Source organism: Polypterus senegalus, chromosome 7 (assembly GCF_016835505.1).
Source record: "Polypterus senegalus isolate Bchr_013 chromosome 7, ASM1683550v1, whole genome shotgun sequence".
NCBI lineage: Eukaryota > Metazoa > Chordata > Cladistia > Polypteriformes > Polypteridae > Polypterus > Polypterus senegalus.
Window position 1 is genome coordinate 166,795,542 of NC_053160.1, and position 19,554 is coordinate 166,815,095.

A 19,554-nucleotide genomic window follows, 5' to 3' on the forward strand; every position below is an offset into this window, starting at 1 on the left:
TATTGATGAGGCATTAAAGATTTGAGGGGATTCCACCTCCTATCATTCTGTTCAGTTTTAGAATGCGACATTAAACTGCGGCTGCAATGTGATTTTTAGTTTTTAAAAAGGTTCTCTTTTTCGCCGTAACCTTAAACCTGTGATATTCCGGACACTTCATGGCGTGGGTTGAATGATTTGTGGACTTTTGCTTAAGACGTGTTTTTGATTATCTCTTTTAAAGTGTGGTATTTAAGGGGAGTATAAATATGGATATTGCATAAGTATAGAACGGTTTCCTAAGAATTGGGTTCGGTTACATGTTTATTTTTTGCACTGGTAAATGATTATAGAAGTCTCCTCTGAATTTCCTTTTTTGGACTCTTTATCAATCTTATGGTGCAGTTTTTGATGCTTGCATGAATTATTTTCTTAAAATACCTCTGTTACTATGTTACAGAAAGCAGAGGGAAGAAATGTTATGATGCTTAAAATTATGTATGTTTTGGTATCTTGATCTGTTTAAGATGCAAGAAGCTTCACTAGTGTGTTAATTTAGTAGAATTTTCTTTTTTTAACATTTTAAGATTTTACCAGGCAATGGTGTTTAAACCATGATGAGTTGTGTTGTACTCTTACTGAAGCTAAATTCTGATGTTTCAGAAATGCTTTAAAAGCTTGTTCTTGATAACTTGTTTTGCAGATCTTCATGACCTCGAGCTTTCAGTGCATTGAAAGAGAATGTATTGATTTGACAGAAACATCTTTTTAATGAATTTGTGGCTGGCAATACTGTGAATTGTTTGGAACGAAGTTAATTTCCTCTCTCTATATACTGTATATGTCTTACACCAGCTTGTAAACTGATTCAGTTATTTCTCTCTGACTTCGTTCATGACGTAGCAGTTTTTCTGTGCTTCTTCCCCCCTTACTTGCATGCTGTCATTGGGTACTGTGTTGGCTTTAAAAACCGCTAGCAGCCGCATGTGCAGATTATACTAGAGTATAAATGTGACAAACGGCACCTGTATACTGTGTAATGCATGTAATCTCGAAGCGAGTCAGGTTGGTAGTGACCGCACAGATAAGCATGTCCTTGTGTGAATCTAGAAGTGCTGAGGGGTTTTTGTTTTCTCTTTTTGTGCATGTTAGCCTCATGAAAAGACTTAGAGTTTTAGATTTAAATGGAGCAGGATAGAACACTTGACTTCATAAGAAGACTGACTGGTCTGTTTATATGGTTCAGTAGCCCAGACGGTTATGTGTTGGTATTAATGCCTTTGTAATGTAATGAGATTCTGTATTTGACATGGAGTCGCTGCACTTAAGAAAGCTTGAGTGAGATATAGCCAGTGCGTCTCATTTTAGTCCGAATGTTTTGCAATTGCATTTTTAAATTTGATACTTTCTGCAGGCACAAATTGAGATTGGAGTTGATAAAGGAGTACTTGGGTTAGTGGGGGGGCGAATCTAAAATCCTTCACTTGTGATGGGTTTGTTTGGCAGGAAAGGAAATCGCAGGCACATTTAATATATGACATTACAAAAGAAAGAGAACTAGTAAAGGACAAGCTCTAGATCCGTGTTTCCCAAACTCCCTGTGGCTGCAGGTTTTTCTTCTAACCAGCTTCTGTTTTTAAGTGGACTCCTGAGCTAATTAAGTGACGTGTTATTTCCCAAGTTCTGTGTTTTGGGAACAATCTAGAAATTAGAAAACTAAGCTTGGTAAAAAAAAAAAAAAAAAATGTATTAAAATGTACTATGCAGTTATATGGGAAGAATGTAGTTTTGTTTTCTTTTTAACAATATTTTCATCTTGATTCTCATTCTACTTTTCAAGTGTTCTAGTTGTTGGTTTAATCCATTATTTACTAATTAGTGGGTCTGATGCTAAAGTAGTTAGTCTTTGATTATTCAGTGTTGTCTGCTCTGCTCATTTTTAGATCCAACGAAGGGGAAAAAATGCTCAGAGAAAGGGCAAAATATAATGAAATCAATAAAAGAGAGTTAAGCATTTAAATCTCTAGCAAAAGCAGAAATTTCTAAATGTCTTTATAAATGTAAAAATCATGCTGCTATGCTTTTCTGAATGTCGAATAAAAGAAAAAAAAATCCCAGCTAATTAAATGAGAGGAGTGCTATAAGGTGTTGTCACTGATTAGGAATCTGGTGGAACAAAAACCTGCAGCCACAGGGGGTCCCCAGGACCGACGTTGAGGACCCCTGAAGTAGAGGACAGGTATGTTAATGTTGTATAATGTGACATGGTCTTATGTGTATGAGGAATAAATAACAATGGTGTTTTGGACTTATTAATATTGTCTGGTATATATGTGTCGTGGGTTAAAGGGTCTAGATTACAGCTGAATTTGTAAATAAACCCTTTGCATGGGAACTAGCTTAGTTGGGTAACATGGCTTTTTTTTTTTAAATGGTTCAGAACTCTTAATATTTTAGAACTGTGGAGCTTTGTTAGAAAGTCATCGTTCAGCTGCGCAAGTTGCACATCTGTAAATTGACACAGCTCAGTGTGCCAGGGTGACAAGGCCAGTAACTGCCAAAGTCTCTGAGGCTAGGGATCTGCACTGGCAATCGGAAGGTTGCCAGTTCGAATCCCATAAATGCCAATAGGGACTCTGCTCTGTTGGGCCCTTAACCTGTAATTGCTGAGCGCTTTGAGTAGTGAGAAAAGCACTATATAAATGCTAAGAATTATTATTGTTCTTAAAGTCAAATGTTGACATCTCATCTGAGTAGATCTCCTGCAATGTGACATTGGTTCTAATGGACAGTCTATTTAGATGATGGAAAGAAATTCTTTATTGAAATGCTTTTCCTCATCTCGCACCCTCATCCATGCTGGAAAAAATATTGTTCAATCTCAAGGACTCCGACACCATCTCTACAATATATAAAATCATTTCACAGTCCCTCCCTTTCAAAGATCCAAGAGAACACTGGGAAAAAGATCTCTCAATTAATATATCAGAAAAGGAGTGGAAAGTAGCAATGCAGAGAATTCACTCGAGCTCCATATGCGCAAAACATACAATTATACAACTCAAAATTATATATCGAGCACATCTGTCTCGACTAAAACTCTCCAAAATGTTTCCAGGCCATGATCCAACCTGGGAACGCCGCAATCAAGTCCCAGCCTCACTGGGTCACATATTTTAGGCCTGCACCAAATTAACATTATTCTGGACCAAAATTTTTAATTATCTTTCAGACAGCCTTGGACTCACAATCCCTCCTAACCCATTAACAGCTGTGTTTGGGGTTCCTCCAGAGGGGCTTAAAGTGGAGAAGGACAAACAAACTGTGATTGCATTCACTACACTTTTGGCACGCAGACTTATTCTGCTAAACTGGAACAACCCAAACTCTCCTCTGTTAAGTCAGTGGGAAACCGATGTGTTATACTATTTGAAACTGGAAAAAATCAAATACTCAGAGGATCTGTACAGACTTTTTTCAAAACATGGCAGGATCTAATCAGTAATAATTTAAAATAAGCTCTTAAAGCAATTACTGTATTTCTGTATTTCTTTGTCTTCTGCATTCATCTCTATTGGCTTATCAAACTTATTAATTTAGGTATGTTTACAAGCCTTAAATTTTACGCCGTTTGCCTTGCGCTCTCTCTCTCTCTCAGGGGTGCGGGCCGACTTGTTCTTAACTCAGTTTTACTTTTTGTAAAAATGGATTGATTTGTATGGAATGATTGCAATATAATTTAATAAAACTTAAAAAAAAAAAAAAAAAATGCTTTTAGTAAGGTGTATCATGAAGCACTAGTGACCAAATCGACAATACATGATTTTACAGAAATCTTTTGAAAAATGTGACTTGTCTCTTCCTTTATTGCAAACTTGCATTTACATTTTCATGTGCATTGGGACTCCATCTTTTTGAGGTTTGAATGTCTTTTCGTAAAACGTTTTATAACTTTGTCACCCATCTAGAGAATTGAACAAAATCTTTTATACCGTATATTTGTGCATCTGTGAAATTTCCTTTGGAATTAACACCTCCCACAAAAAGCAGATACTTCTCAGAGGTGGTTACTTTTCTCTTTGGACTCTTGTTGTTAACCTGTGAGTGCTTGAACACTTGTTTGTGTTTTCACAATCTTTAGAAATGTCCATGAATGCTACAGAGCCATCATCAGACAGCATTTTGCATCCTACAAACATGAACGGGGATCATCTGGAAGCAGACCAGTCAGAAAGGTAAGTGGATAGCTCATCTTGGAAGTTTGGTGTGTGCAGCTTTCTTTGATAACTGAATGAGCTTTGTTTAGCATTAGGTGCTTTGAAACATGTCCATATTGTAGAAACTAATTTTCACATGGAAAACTTTAGTAATTATTCAAAATGCAAGTCTGCCTGTAGCAACTAACGCTTGTATGTAAACCTGTTTGTACTCCCTAAGGGTCCAACTCCTTTCTGCCCTAATCTTCCACAAGCTGCCTTGTGCGCAGTGCTGCTAGAATAGGCTTTCACTCCCTGCTTCTCTAAGTTTGGAGTAAGCAGGTTTAAGAATGATGGACTTTAATAGTTTGCCAGTGAAAACATTTGCTATGAAAAAATGTAATGAACTGTTGCTAAAACCAAAGGACAATTCTAAAAGACCATGATTGGCTTTTGCACTCTCTTCTGGTATCACAGGGACAGGTGACCTCCAAAGCAACTTTCTGCTGGAGTGTCCTTTTCAGGTTAAGAAAGTTGACATCTGTTGCTACAGCCAATTTTCTTAAAGGTTATCATCGAGTATTCCTGTTACTGTGTGCGTCACTGATTTTTCTTGTACGCTTCAATTTTAAAGGCAATCTGTTCACCACAGACATTTTAAAGAAATGATGATTGTGCTTGTTTTTAAGCTTAGTCACAACGTAGTCTCTAAATGTTTGTCAAATAAAGGAGCCAAATTGAATAAGAATTTACTCAACAATCCAATGTTTGTGTTGATTTTGGTGCTAGAGTATACTCTATCCTGTTTTAGCTTTCATTTTAAAAAGTTTTAGTGGAATTTCTTCTAAAACGCATGTGCATCTTGTCCGCTTCACTGAACAGATGATTGTCAAACTCTGCAGCTCCATGCTGCAAGCCTATGTATGCAAGCTTAATAAAGGCGAAAAAGGTTGGGTAATAAGTGTAATAATATTCTTGCAAAATGTCTCCGAGGTTGCTCAACAAATAAATATACAAACTTGGGTGGAAACCCCGCAGTCCCATGTAGAATTTCAAGCTCTGACAAACTATTTAAAATGTACACCTCTTTGTATTTGTTTGTGAATGGTTTTAATTAAAGGTTAACTATTAGTCAATATGTAAGTCTGGATGTAAACCTAGCCTGTTTTAATTAAGACTTGCACAAGCAATTAGAATGAACAAATTATTCTGGATGGGTTACATGACACAATATGCAGTGACATCAGGACAACACACATGGTGTCAAATGCTTACTCGAGCACGCAACACTAAAGTGTCACACTGATGAGCGATTAGCAAGTTAAAAGCAATAAACTGAAGATAGCTATAGTTGTATTTATGTGCTAGATGGTCAATTTTTCATGCAATGTATGCATGCATGCTTAAATTATACAGCTATAGCAAGAATTTAAAATATGAAACGTTATAATTGCCATGGTAAATTGTAAAAATCGGTAACTGCCCCATCCCTACGTAGGACATACTCTCTCATAAACATTGAAGGCAAATTAACAACAACAACATTTATTTATATAGCACATTTTCATACAAACAGTAGCTCAAAGTGCTTTACATATTAAAGAATAGAAAAATGAAAGACACAATTATAAAACAAAATAAATCAACATTAATTAACATCGAATAAGAGTAAGGTTCAATGGCCAGGGGGGACAGAAAAAACAAAAAAACTCCAGACGGCTGGAGAAAAAATAAAGTTAAAATTAAGTTTCTTGTTTACCTAAACCATATGACTGGAAACTGGACAAAACATTTTACTGAAATAGGTCGAATATGCAAAATCCACAGACTCTGGCCTCTGGAGCATTTACCAAGTGGCTTTATATATTGTATCACACTATTTTTTGTGAATAGTCAAATGTAAAGAAGTACTGTAATATTCCAACGATTCAACTTAAAAATGCAGGCACCAATTCATGCAATGCTCAGTTCTTAGGGTAATTAAGATATCGATCTAAGAGTTTAGCGAGTTTATTATTGTTCATTTACACTTAAGCTATTAACTCCATTAAAGTACAGTTTCTGCATTTGAGATTGCCAAAGAAATAACGGACAGAGTGATCGGCTGGTTTTTTGTTTTTATTCCAAGTGATAGAGACCAGTGGTTTTCAACTGGGAGACACTGGCTCTCTAGTGTGCCCCACTAAACTTGTAGGAGAGCCACTAGATTGCTGAGAAATGACAAAATAGCCACAGAATACTTCAATCACTAAAAATTTCCAGCTACAGTTGGGGTCCAAAGTAGCCCACCTCCTCAATATTCAAAATATGTTGCACACGCAGTGACTTCACTTTAAAAGGAAGTCTGAGAAAGTTATTTTATATATACAGTGGATTCAGAAAATATTCATAGTCACTTTCTGCATATTTTGTGTTGTAACATTTGCTTTTAAACAGATTAATCTGTTTGTGGGTGGGTTTTTTTTTTTTCTTCCATACATTCCCCCAATTCTTGTTGTTATGGAATGTTGCGTTAATATCGATAAGCAAAATGGCACATTTTTTTTTTTTTTAAAGTTACTCCAACATGAAGTGTATAGAAAGTAAAGGGGCCGGAATACTTTCTGAATCCACTGTAGGATGTATTCATATTTGGTTTAATGCCAGGTTTCCATGTAATCTAGTTAAAATGCTTCTCCAGTGTCCTTCTGGACAAGCCAGTACTATCCCCTAAAGATGATGATGGTGTTTATGCCTCCAAACACAAGGCTCTGTTTGAAAGGGACATCCATATCAAGGGAAACAGGAAAGCAACAGAAACGGCATCACGCATTCTGCCACAAATTCAGACCTTTTGGTGGCTGAAGATTCATCTAAACCTGCATACCTGCAGAATATTCTCGGGAAGGGCTACACCGGTACTAATTCACGACTTCAGACTGGAGTGCAAGAGTTGCTCTTGGTTTTCAGAGCTTTTCAAAGGACACAACGGTGGTGTTTGGCTATCTAAGACCCCATATCTTTTGTGTGAAATTGGGAGGAAATTTGCTTCTACACGTTTGGCTTAGTTTTAATCCTCCTGAACATTAATAAATAAATTAATACATTTTGTCGGATTGCTGATGAAAACTATGCTGGAAAAGATGTGCACGTCCCTTCCCCTAGTTTGACCCCACTCTGCCAAAAGGATGTGGCCACTTTACGGTGGTAGTTTTGTTTGGATTGTTGCAGCACGAGCAGGGCAGGTTCCTTCCTTGCACTTGTTGCTGCTGTCAGGATATGAAAAAAGTATATGATGAAAGAGTGAATTAGATTAATTTGCTATGGCACCTAATGGATGGATGATAAGGGTGTGTGTGTGTGTTTTAAGATTGTGAAAATATAATCTGAAATGTATTTTCCAAAGTGCAGCAAGACTTTGTGAAATGCTGAAAGATTGGTACACCTGGGTATTTTATGATGAATATATTCATGTTTTAAGGAAAATATCAAACACAAATGCAAATAGTATGTGGGAATCGTAAGCATGTATGTGCAGACTTGGTATTGCCGCAGAGATGTTAAAGTACGATTAGCATTTAAAATGGTGCATAATATGTTTCAATTCTTAAACGTTTTAATTGAGACTCTTAAAGTTAATTTTATAAACACACCTGATGTTTGAGTGAGGCCCGCAAATACCTAATTTCCGTTTAACGCTATGACAGCATTTACATTTAAACTATTTTTCATTTTGTTTTCAAATTGTAGCTTTCTGGACATTTCTCCATATGTCAAAGAATACATTGAAAACCCAGTTGCTACACCTAATCCCCCATCAGAAACTGGCTTCTTTAGTGACTCGAAAATGCAGATAAGTGACTGTCTTCCTAATCCTGACGTTGCCATCAATGGTGCAAATCCTTTAATAAATCAAAGGCGTGTAGAATTGAACAATGCAAAACTTGATATTAAAGTGAAGTTTGCATCATCAGAGTCTGGGCAGAATGTCACGCTGAATGAAGACAGAATATGTTTGTCTCCTCAAGATGAGATGTTAATAAATCCAAATGTGGGTGCAGATTTTTTACTGAAGGCAGAAGATGAGAATTTGTCAGGACTGGAAGAGGAGGTATTTAATAGTTTATCTAAAACGTCAAAACAACAATGTGAAGAGCCTAGCAAAGTTTCAACACCATTGTCCTTGGGACAAGAGGACACTGCAGCACAGATTTTTTATCAAAGAAAACCTGAAGTGAATTTCCAGAATTTGGATGAGAGTCAAAAGCAGGAGCCATTCCAGATATTTGAAGGAGAATCTTCTCTTATCCACTCTGGGTCTACAGAGAGAAATGAAAAATCTCACCTTAAAGGTAAAAAGTGTGGTTTTTGAAAGTTGAGTGGATGAAAAGTTGAAGTGAAACTGCAATGATGTACAAGCTAATTAAGAATTTCATAAGTAGTTTACACTTTACAGATTAATTTTTAGTACTTATAACCTAATATTTTCTGAACTAATCCATTTTGATGTTAGAATTCCTGCTTAATTGTAACCCATTAGGTAAATGGTCCTAAATTGTGGAATCATAAACAAGTGCAAAAGGAATGTGTATTTTGAAAATAACTATCAAAATCTTTTGGTGTAAATGTATTATTATTTTTTTTTGGTAGTGTCCTGTCTGTTTTATGGGTTTGGTATTTGCTTTGCCATATAGTTAAATTGTTAGACTGTATTTAATTTTGGCACTGATCTACCATGTATGTACTGTACACCATATCCTTTTACTAAAGTTGCATGTTTGCCCCTTCAGGTAGGGGGCTATTTGCAAGTTAGTCCAAATTTATATTTTTTATTTATTTTTCTAGTGTCCTGTCTGTTTTTGGGTATGGCGCATTCGTGTCTAAATTAAAATTCATCCAACGTGTTCACTACATTGCAGTGCATATTTATGTGACTTTTTAATATTGGCATGGTTTTATTGTGTCAAATTATAAAAAAATAATAAACTTGCCAAATGATTGATTTTTTTTTTTTTTTTCACTATGGCACACAATTTTTGCGCTCCTTTAAAATGAAGTGCAAAACTGTATTGCATGTTATCTCCATAGATTGTGTAGCAAAACTAAAAACAAAGCCAACAGGTTGCATTTTGCTTAGCAGCTGCTCAGTGTGTTGTGGTTCGATTCAAGGCCACTCATTAATACTAAATGTAATCGAATGCCCAGTCCACATCAAAAATTGGGGTAAGGGGTGTCAACAGTTGGGCATTCACCTAGTGCTAAAGATGGGGAATTGACAAGAAAGGAGACCTCCTGTCTCAATGAGTAGGTGAAAGCTGGTGATATAAATGACAATTAATTTTCTTCTTGGTTGACTGCTTACTGTACAGTGCCTATGTCATAGAAGAAGCAACAGGAAAGAATTTCCAAATGTTACAGTAACATCCTTAAAGAGCTGTAGCATAAGGTTATGTGTAAATGTGGTTTGTAATCTTCTTCTGCGGCTGGAGATGACTACACCAGCTATTTCTAAATATCTTGATGTATCGGTCAGAACTATCAGAAGAATGGAACAATATAAGACAATCGTAACACATTATTTAGACTGTCTGACACAAGACTAATTTTTTCAGTGAGATCCAAAAAACGCTTCTCAGTTTTGGTTCATCTCTTTATATTGAAATTTCTGCTTGATGCTTGAACACTGAAATCTTGAGGTAACAGGAATTCCACTTCTGAATTATTGCCATCCCTTGCTGCACTTTTTGATGCTGATTTGATCATGCTAAAACTGAGTTTAATCAAATGACTTCGCTCGAATCAAAATGCAGTACACTTGGCGCAGCCAGTAAATGAAATGCAATACATTAGCTTTCCTTTTAGTTATGACATGTGATCTATGGACTGAACACCATTTATTTTTACTAAAGATGCATGTTTGTTCCTTCACGTAGGGGGCTATTTACAAGTTAGTCCAAATTTTGTATTAAATAAGTAAAAACAATCTTTCAAAAGCCTCAATTGGAACTGTAGCTATTTAATTGGCAAATGTGTCACAACCCCAACCTGATGGAGGATTTGTTATTGTGCAGTGGTTGCACATCCATACAGCACACCGTATGGTGTCTGTGCAGTGAGGTGTTTGATATGCTTGTGACTCCTTCAGACTTGTAAGTAATTTTGTATGTCGCATATGTATGTAGTAATAATAAAAGAAATGTCTTGCTTAAAACCTTTCTGACCAAAAAACTTTTTAAGGTCTTGTTACATAACACTAAATGAGTAATCCCTGCATTTTTGTAGTACATAAACGAAAATGTTACCGAGTGTTCAAAACTTTTGAACTAATTTTTAATTGTATGTTTTTACCTTTTTTTTTTTTTTTAAACCCCTCTACCCCCCAACCCCCATTGCTCTGTAGATGAGCCACAGACAGAAACGTGTGTTCACATGCCTGATGTTCATTTGCTACCTTCAGAAAATCTATGGACCACGAAAAGAAATGGATCGGTGAAACTGAGAATGACCAAAAGCGGTCCTGGATCAGAAGCACCATTAACTATTCATCAGTATTTTTTAGATTCAGTAGAGCGGTACAAAGAAATGCCTGCTTTGGCATATAAGAAAGATGGGAAATGGGAAATGATCAGCTATAGTAATTATTATGAAGAGTGTAGAAAAGCAGCAAAGAGCTTTCTGAGGGTGAGTTGTTGTGTAAAAGATTGTTTTTAAGTGAGTATTTATTTATTTTTCTTTATATCCATGTGCAAGAATGTTTAGTAATATGAATGAATATGGACCTTGCCTTGAACAAGTGGCTGGAAGCAGCAACTTTTGTTAATTTTTTTGTGCAAGTATTGACAATTTTCTTAGCAACTAAGAGGTTCTGAAGACTTTTTCATTTACTAATTTAGCAGACCGTTTTACTCAAGTGACTTGATAAAGAGGTCAACTTAATCCAGTAAACCTCCAACTGTGGACCATTGTGAAGCAAGAGCAATGCAAGACTAGTGACTCGTTTCTTAGATTGAAACCCACCATTAAAACAGTTATTTAATTAGAAAGATATTCACAGAATCTTTGAACACTTCTTAAATATGGTGAGGGAGGTTACAGTTTATATTGGGCAACTCATTCCACCAGCTCAGAGTGCACATGAAGAGTCAGAGTTAACATTTTGATACCATTTCTTACAGGTTTGAAAGGGAGTGGAAGAGTATAGGCCCACAGGAGTGCCTCCATATAAATCCATTGCCGTGTGCTGCTACTGGTAGCCAGTGGAGTTGGCCCCATTTTGACTGTTTAACGACTGCAGTGGCTTGGCAGTGTGTGCTGGTACCCCTATTAGTAAGGAGTTGCACTAGTCCAGATATGACCATTCCATGCCTGTATCAGATAAAGCCTGATCTTGTTTATACAGAGTGAATCAGCATGAGTGGGAAACAATTGCATTATGGTCGGTGAAGGATAGTTCATCAATCATTACCTCGGTTTTGTACAATTGGTTGGTGTTAGTAATGCTGAGCTGCTTTGAGATGGATGAGGTGGCTGAGATTAAATGGAGCTTAGTCTTTGACGGATTAAGCTGATTGATTGAGGTTCCTTCATCTAACTGGAGATATTTGTGAGACGTGTCGAGAATCTTACTGAGACCATGTGGGTCTCTTGTGAGAATGACTGTTGAACCAGAGTATTACCTAAATAGTATGGATGGATGATGGGAACTTTTATGAGGTAGTGTAAAAGGAGTAGACGAAAGGACCCAGTAGCAATCCTTTGGGCATCCTTTGCTTGTGTGATGCAACTTCCTCTCCTGTCCAATACACGTAGTAGGATCTGCTCAACGTGAAATCCTCAAACCATCCTAATGATGCCTATGTTGGACTGGGTGGCAAAAAGAATCTGGTAGTTATCTATATCAAATGCAGAAGAATGAAGGAGGATGAAAATGGATGTTGTGGTGGTAGCTGTAGCTACCCATGGTGTGTCAAAAACAGTTGGCATATCGGTTCTTCGCACTGTGTGTTCCTTTTTTTTTTTTTTTAAATATATAATAGCTCAAAGTTGTCAATCTCAGAAGTAGGTTTTTAAATTCCCATTAAGTGTGTTTTAAATTTATATAAAAAAAAAAAGTCTAACTCTCTGTCATGAATGCTACGATTTTGGAGTGTGTGCTTAGTGTTGTTAGGTGTTTATGGTGATCAAACACAAAAAATCACAACTTGAATTGAAACCTGTCTAACTTTCCTAAACACATTTGCAAGAAAACCTTGTTTTTAAAAGACTTTTCTGCTTAGATTCGTATGGTCTCAAATGTGGTTTTGTTAAGGACTTTGATTTTAGCCAACTCCCTAAAAATTTGATAATATTAATTTCTTGATTTAGTTTTCTGATGTTGGCCATTTCTAATTTTTTTTCCTTCAGTCACATTCCTAGAATCTCTGCCTCTCATTTTATTTCTGTTAGTATAGATATCTAGAGACGACTCCCTGTGGTCACCATACGTGTATTGGGAGACCTGGCATGTCTCAGTGTAATAATCTTGACATTATCCTAGTAGCTCACATATTTACAGAGTTTCATAGGCCCTACTGCATTTCATGGTTGCAAATGAGGCATTATTACAGAAAATCCCATTCATCGATAAGCCATGAGGATTCCTTTTGCCTTACCTTGGAATTTTTTTTTTTTTTGCGGTTAAAGTGCAGAAAGCTTTATGATGTGATGATTGTCGTTTTGGTTCAAGTCTGCACAGTATATACCAAAACGTACTGCTCCACAGATACCGAAATGCATTATCAGTAGGTCTCAATGTCCATAGTCACTTATGACCTTGAGCCCCTTTAAATGTATATTTAGGGCAGCAGAACCTAATACTTCAGTCTAGGTATTAAGAGTGTGTCAAATAGTTTTAGTACAGTCTATATGTGTTCATTTTGAATCTTGGATTTTACTGTCGCCTCAGTTCTGACTAGTTTGTGCTGCCTACAGTTTTCTGTAGTTAAGCATGCTAAAAAGCATTCAATGAGAAATATAAATTTTATTTTTTTCAGATTGGACTGGAACGCTTCCATGGTGTTGGTATTTTGGGATTTAACTCTCCAGAATGGTTCATTTCGGACATTGCCGCTATATTTGCTGGGTAACAACAATTTTTGTAAAACTAAAATTTCAAAATGTGAAGATCTGTTGTCTTGGTTTGTGTGTGGGTTTTTTTTACCCCCTTACCCCCTAAACCGATTTTTGTAAAAAGCAAATTGAATTCAATGTAGTAGTACTTTAGAGATGTGGGCAGAGAAATTGGCTGATCTTGAGGGGACTACTTTTAACAGGCAACAAAATAGCTGTCAACTATTTATGAATCCATCCCTTTTTTTATTTTCAGGCAATCGGCCAAAAATGAGTACAAATTGTATGTATATTTATGATCGCACATTATGGATTTTTATATTCCTGTTTTAAGCCTGTGTCAAGTACACATCTAGGCATATGGGTAATTTTTTTTTTATTTTTTATTAATTGAGCACAAAATGGGTGCAAAAATTACCAAACTCTGCTAAACCGTGCTTGGATAGATGACATAAGATGGTAATAGTTTGGTCGGGGGGTTATTTCTGCACTTCTGTCTAAAAGTGTTGCTGGGTCAGATACCTAATCTTGATTGAGAATCGCATCTGGGAACAACTAGTTAAAAGGTTAGTAGTGAATAGTGGTGAAATCCTGTGCTTCAAAGGTTGTGCCCGCAAGGGTTCTTTCAAAAACCCTACACTCCCCAGTTCCTTCAGTCCGTAAAGTTTTAACCAAACAAATTTTAGGGAGAGAGAAACTGAACAAAACACTTGATGCTGAGAAAATAAAAAGCTAATATTGCTGTTATCCATTCAGGTGCCTAGTAGCGCAAGGTACCTGAAGCTTAATAGTTTGTATATTGTGATGAGATGAGCACACACAGACAGACTGCTGCAGTTCCTTGGCTCCAGGTTTGAGAAGTACTTCTGTTTGCTATAATGACTTTCTCTCATTTTTCAGTATTGCATCACTATATCACATTTCAATAGCAAACAGTTTAAATATGTCCTTTGTGGTCTATGGCTATATCACATGTTTAAAATCTACAATTGTGTTCTAGCATGGTATGTTTACACTACCGTTTAGACCGGGGTGGGCAGATTCAGTCCTAGAGGGCCGCAGTGGCTGCAGGTTTTTGTTCCAACCCAATTGCTTAATAAGAAGCTCTTATTGCTCAAGTAACACTTCTGCTACACTTTAGTGGTCTCGCTCATTAAGATTTTGAACCCTTATTGCTTATTTTAATCTTAAACCGCTGTAGTCTTGGTTTTTAATTGCTCCTTATTAGCAATAAGATGCAAATGACGAAAGAGAACAGCATTTCTCCATTTAGCTTGTACAGTATCCATTTACACCTGTGTATTTATCATGCACTATTGGGTTTAACTAAATACTTGGAAGGAAAGTGAAGAGAAAAAACTGAAGCACTGAGAATAAGTCATCTTTTTTAGACTTCAAATCATTTGGATGATATCCTTAGAAAGGAAAAAAAATCTAGAATATGGGAATGACTTGACATGGCAGAGTGAAAGCACTAGCAAGCCGTGAAATTAAATAATTGACAAGGATTGGTTATTAATTAAGCAACTGGGTAGGAACAAAAACCTGCAACCACTGCGGCCCTCCAGGACTGAATTTGCCCACCCCTGGTTTAGACAGTAATGTTGAACTAACTTTAACTCGTTCGAATGTGCAATTGGAAGGTCAGTGCTGTGCAGCCTTGTCTGTGCTTTACTGGTATTAGGCAGATTTGTACTGAAATCTGAATCTCTTGTAGGTCTTTATCGGCTCTCTTAACAGCATTTCTCTTCATAGGGTGCGACACAAAGTTTACTTCATATTTTTGTGGTTTATTTTTATAAATATACTGTAGCTCCCAATTCTTTCAACTTTTACATTTGTAACTTTGACTTGTATGCTAAAGTTTTACCCTTGAGAGATTTATTTTTTTACTAAATGTGCTCTCTGCATGCACCAAATACATTGTGTGTGTGTGTGTGTGTTTTATTTTTGACTGTAGATGGTTCATTGTAATTGGAAGCTTGCTCTTTGCAGTTTAAAATCCCAGCCACTACATTGAGTGCTGCCTTCATGAGGCTTGGTTTACAAATCTGACACTCCTTGAGCTGTCTAATTCTTTACGCACATGGTCGCCTACAGACATATTTAATAAAATTCTATAGTTTCTGTTCTATACCGTAAAGCTGCTGGCTTCATTCTAGAATAACTATCTTCTGAAGTTAATTGGTCAGCTAGTAAATTTGAATATTGGAGTAAAGATATTAAAAGCATAGGAACATTGGAGTGTAGCCTGAGTTGTTGTCTCTGGGATTATTTAGGCTTTTAAAGGAATTCAACTGCATATGGATGCTGGACTCCATAAAACCCCATTGTAAGGTGCAAGAACAGAGGAGTGTGTGTGTGTGTGTGTGTGTTTGTGTGTTGAAATGTTTTAACTTTTTTTTTTTTTAATTAGGGTTGTAAAAAAAAAAGTTTGGAAGCTGTGTAAAATGTAAATAAAAACATAATGCAATGATTTGCAAATCTCATAAACCCATATTTTCATAAAAGAACCTAGAAAACATTTAAATGTTGAAGGTAAGACATTTTTGTATTTCATGAAAAATATTAGCTTATTTTGAATTGAATAACAACACCTATCAGAAAAAAAGTTGGAATTGGGGCAACAAAGGTTGAAATAGAGCTACTAAAACAGCTGGATGAACTATTTGGGTTAATTGGCATCAAGTCAGTTATCAAGAGCATCTTCGAGTCGGAGTCACTTGGAAGTAAAGGTGGGCAGAGGTTCACCAATCTACAAGAAACTGCATCTACCAATTGTGGAACAATTTTTCAGAATAAGGTTCCTCAAAGTGAACTTGTGAAGACTTTGAATATCTTGTCATCTTAGTACATAATGTCAAAAGATTCTGAGAAGCTGGAGAAATCTCTGTGCATACGAGACAAGGCCAAAAATATTGGATGCTCGTAATCTTCGGGCTCTCAGGCGGCACTACATTAAAAGCAGGCATGATTCTGTCATAGAAATCACTACATGGGCTCAGGAACTCTTCCAGAAATCATCTGTCAACACCGTTCTCTGTGCCATCCACAAATGCAAGTTAAAGCTCTGTCATGCAAAGAAGAAACCATACGTGAATATAATCCAGACATGCCGCCGTCTTCTCTACGCCAAAGCTCATTTAAAATGGGCTGTGGTCAGACAAATTTTAACTTTTTTTGGGGGGAAAATGTGGACGCTGGGTCCTCTGGACTAAAGAGGAGAGGGACCATTCGGCTTATCTGTGCTCATTTCAAAAGCCTGTATCTCTGATGGTATGGAGATGCTGTAGTGCCTATGGAATTGGCACCTTGCGCATCTGGAAAGGACCCATCAGTGCTGAAAAGTGATATACAGTATAGGTTTTAGAGCAACATATGCTTCTATCCAGATGACTTCTTTTTCAGGGAAGGCCTTGCATATTTCAGAAAGACAATGCTAAACCGCATACTGCATCTATTACAACAATATGGTTTCGTATTAGAAGAGACCGGGTGCTGAACTGGCCTGTCTGCAGACTAAACGTTTCACCAATTGAAAACATTTGGCACACTGTCGAATGTACAATCCTATAAAGGACAAGATTGGGAAAACCTTCAACTCCCAAAAGTCCAGCGTCTAATCTCTTCACTCATCAGATATTTACAGACTGTTTCGAGAAGAGGGGATGCTATACAGTGGTAAAAATGTCCCAGTCTCAATTTTTTGAGACTTGTTGCTGCCATCAAATTCAAAAGGACCACCACCTTTCCCTAAATCGGTACATTTTTCACATTTTAAACATTTTAATTTTTTTATTGTTCATTTAAAATATGGGGTTGATTGGCAAATCATTGCATTCTGTTTTTATTTGCATTTTGCACTGTCCCACTTTTTTTTTTGGATATTTTGGAACACTGTAATGAGATATATAGATAGATATAGAGAGAGAGATCTGACTATCATTGAAGAAATAAATTAAACTTGAAACATATCAAACTTTTAACCAAGCAAAAATAAAATCAACCTTTTAAATTGCACTATAATAGTATTACTGTACACACTACAGTATAAGAGTACTGCTTCTTGGATTCCATCCAAAATTGTCAACTGAGCAGCTTGCTGTGTAAAATGAACACCAACATGAGAGTCCAAGGACTGTTTCGGGCCAGTAATGCATGAGAGTGATCAGTATTTACACCGAAACTCTCTTACAGTGACTACACCAGAATCTGAAGTTTTCCATTTAGTAAAATATCCCTCTAGTCAGACTAATACAACTGTTAGAGTAAATCAAAGTGTAAACCACACACATTTCCCCCATGTTGCATGGAAATGGCTGTACCTCAAAATTCTGCAGGGAGTCTCGAGTTAAATTTTGAACTGAACATTTACATAAACGTTTTTGATTATGGAGATATGTAACTTTGACATTGAAGTGCATACAAATATATTTTTAAGGGAACAAGTGTACATTTGCATAATCCAGTGCATCTTGAAACCCACCTGCAGTTTTAAGACGGATGACCTGGACTAACATGTGGAAAGCTTTGCTATTGAAGCGACTAGAAGGCTTTTTGGTAAAAATACAAAGAGTTGTGGTGATCAAATAATCCTACCCAGAGTTCTCAGTTGATGTGGCTATATAAATCCACAGTGGTAGGAGTGGCAGCTGCGTGCTCCTGTGTAGAGAGTACACTTTACCATAAAGAGGGGTGTAAACTATACAAGTACAACTGATCACATTCCATTCTTTAAAATTTCAGAGATTAACTTTAAATGGGAAGGTGGCTCTGTACTCGAGCACCCAAACAACCCCTGATTATTAGGTGTTTCTATTTATTTTATTAAATCTCTAAAGGTTTGGGTGTGTAGGTATACACCACAATTTTATAACTCTTGTGTTTTAGTTTGAGTCTGTTCTATATTTCCAGTATTTAGAGTCCTGGATTTGAAGATTAGAAACAAATTATAATAACAACAACAACAACATTTATTTATATAGCACATTTTCATACAAAAAGTAGCTCAAAGTGCTTTACATAATGAAGAATAGAAAAATAAAAGACACAGTAAGAAAATAAAATAAGTCAACATTAATTAACATAGAATAAGAGTAAGGTCCAATGGCCAGGGTGGACAGAAAAAACAAACAAAAAAAAAACTCCAGACGGCTGGAGAAAAAAATAAAATCTGTAGGGATTCCAGACCATTAGACTGGCCAGTCCCCTCATTTATATGCACATTTATATCTTTTTTTTATTTTAAATACATATTGTGCGGTTTTGCTTTATGTCTTTTTTTTTTTTTGTATCCTCCAATATTTAGTGGTTTTGCTGTTGGAATTTACACAACCAACTCCCCTGAGGCGTGCCATTATGTAGCCCACAACTGTGAAGCCAATATTTTGATGGTAGAGAATCATAAACAACTGACAAAAATCCTGCAGGTAAAGAATGAAGTGTTGGTTTTGTAGTATTTATAATGGTGCTGAAAGCATTAAATGCATGTTTGCCATCTTTATCACATGCTACAATCTACAAGTTTTAATTACAAATTACATTTTTTGACTCTATATGGTGGCTCACTGATCATTTGTAATTTTTTTTATTAAGTCTGCCACATTTAGTAGATCTGTTCAGAAACATGTGTTCTAATAATTCTATCTTTATTTTCCAGGTTCGGGATCAGTTGCCTCATCTGAAGGCTATAGTCCAGTGGGGAGAAGAAGTGAAAGAAAAGAGGCCAAATTTGTACAGTGTGAGGGATTTATCCAGTTTATATTGAGCTGCAAATAAAAATAGACTTGTGCTGTGTTTCTGCCATTCAGTATTTAATTTGATCTTCATGGAAGTGTGTGGGTTTCCTCTGGGGATTCCAGCAATCGGTACAGTCGGCTTACTCCTACTTTTACAAAATGACGTGTGCATTCTATACTGGACTATACATCTGTAAGAATACATTTTTACATCCCACTAAAGTTACATTTAGAATGTACTAGTTAAGAAATATAAAACCGTAAAATACACTACGTAGCATTTATACACCTGTTTTTGAACCTCTCACCCTGTTCAGTTTGTAGCTTCTCCTGCCACCTGTAAAGACATTTAAGGGTAAAGACATCACATGTTAGGCTAATCGGCACTCCCCAGGGATGTTGGTGTAAGTGTGTGCATAATCGTACCCTGTGATACAGTAGCTTTAGTGCAATAGAAGTTTGTCTTTGTGACACAAGTGAGTTAACTGATTTTGCAAATTGTTGAAGCTTCTCACTAATCAGTTGGAAATCTAAGGAGAGGAACATGTCTCCAC

The 19,554-nt window shown here is 36.5% G+C and overlaps 1 protein-coding gene across 3 annotated transcripts in view; it reads left to right on the forward strand.

Moving 5' to 3' along the window:
- The window catches only part of LOC120532982 (long-chain-fatty-acid--CoA ligase ACSBG2-like), a 45,489-nt gene that overhangs the window by 5,308 nt on the left and 20,627 nt on the right, over positions 1 to 19,554 (forward strand). For 2 of the 3 annotated variants that reach the window (XM_039759550.1, XM_039759551.1), the window contains exons 2-7: positions 4,121 to 4,214; positions 7,905 to 8,506; positions 10,555 to 10,835; positions 13,187 to 13,275; positions 18,571 to 18,691; positions 18,922 to 19,002. In XM_039759550.1, the coding sequence (XP_039615484.1) occupies positions 4,123 to 4,214; positions 7,905 to 8,506; positions 10,555 to 10,835; positions 13,187 to 13,275; positions 18,571 to 18,691; positions 18,922 to 19,002 (1,266 nt within the window). In that variant the 5' untranslated portion in view covers positions 4,121 to 4,122. Of the gene's footprint in view, positions 1 to 2,105; positions 2,219 to 4,120; positions 4,215 to 7,904; positions 8,507 to 10,554; positions 10,836 to 13,186; positions 13,276 to 18,570; positions 18,692 to 18,921; positions 19,003 to 19,554 lie in introns of those variants that run through there. The other variant, XM_039759552.1, reaches the window with a different exon arrangement.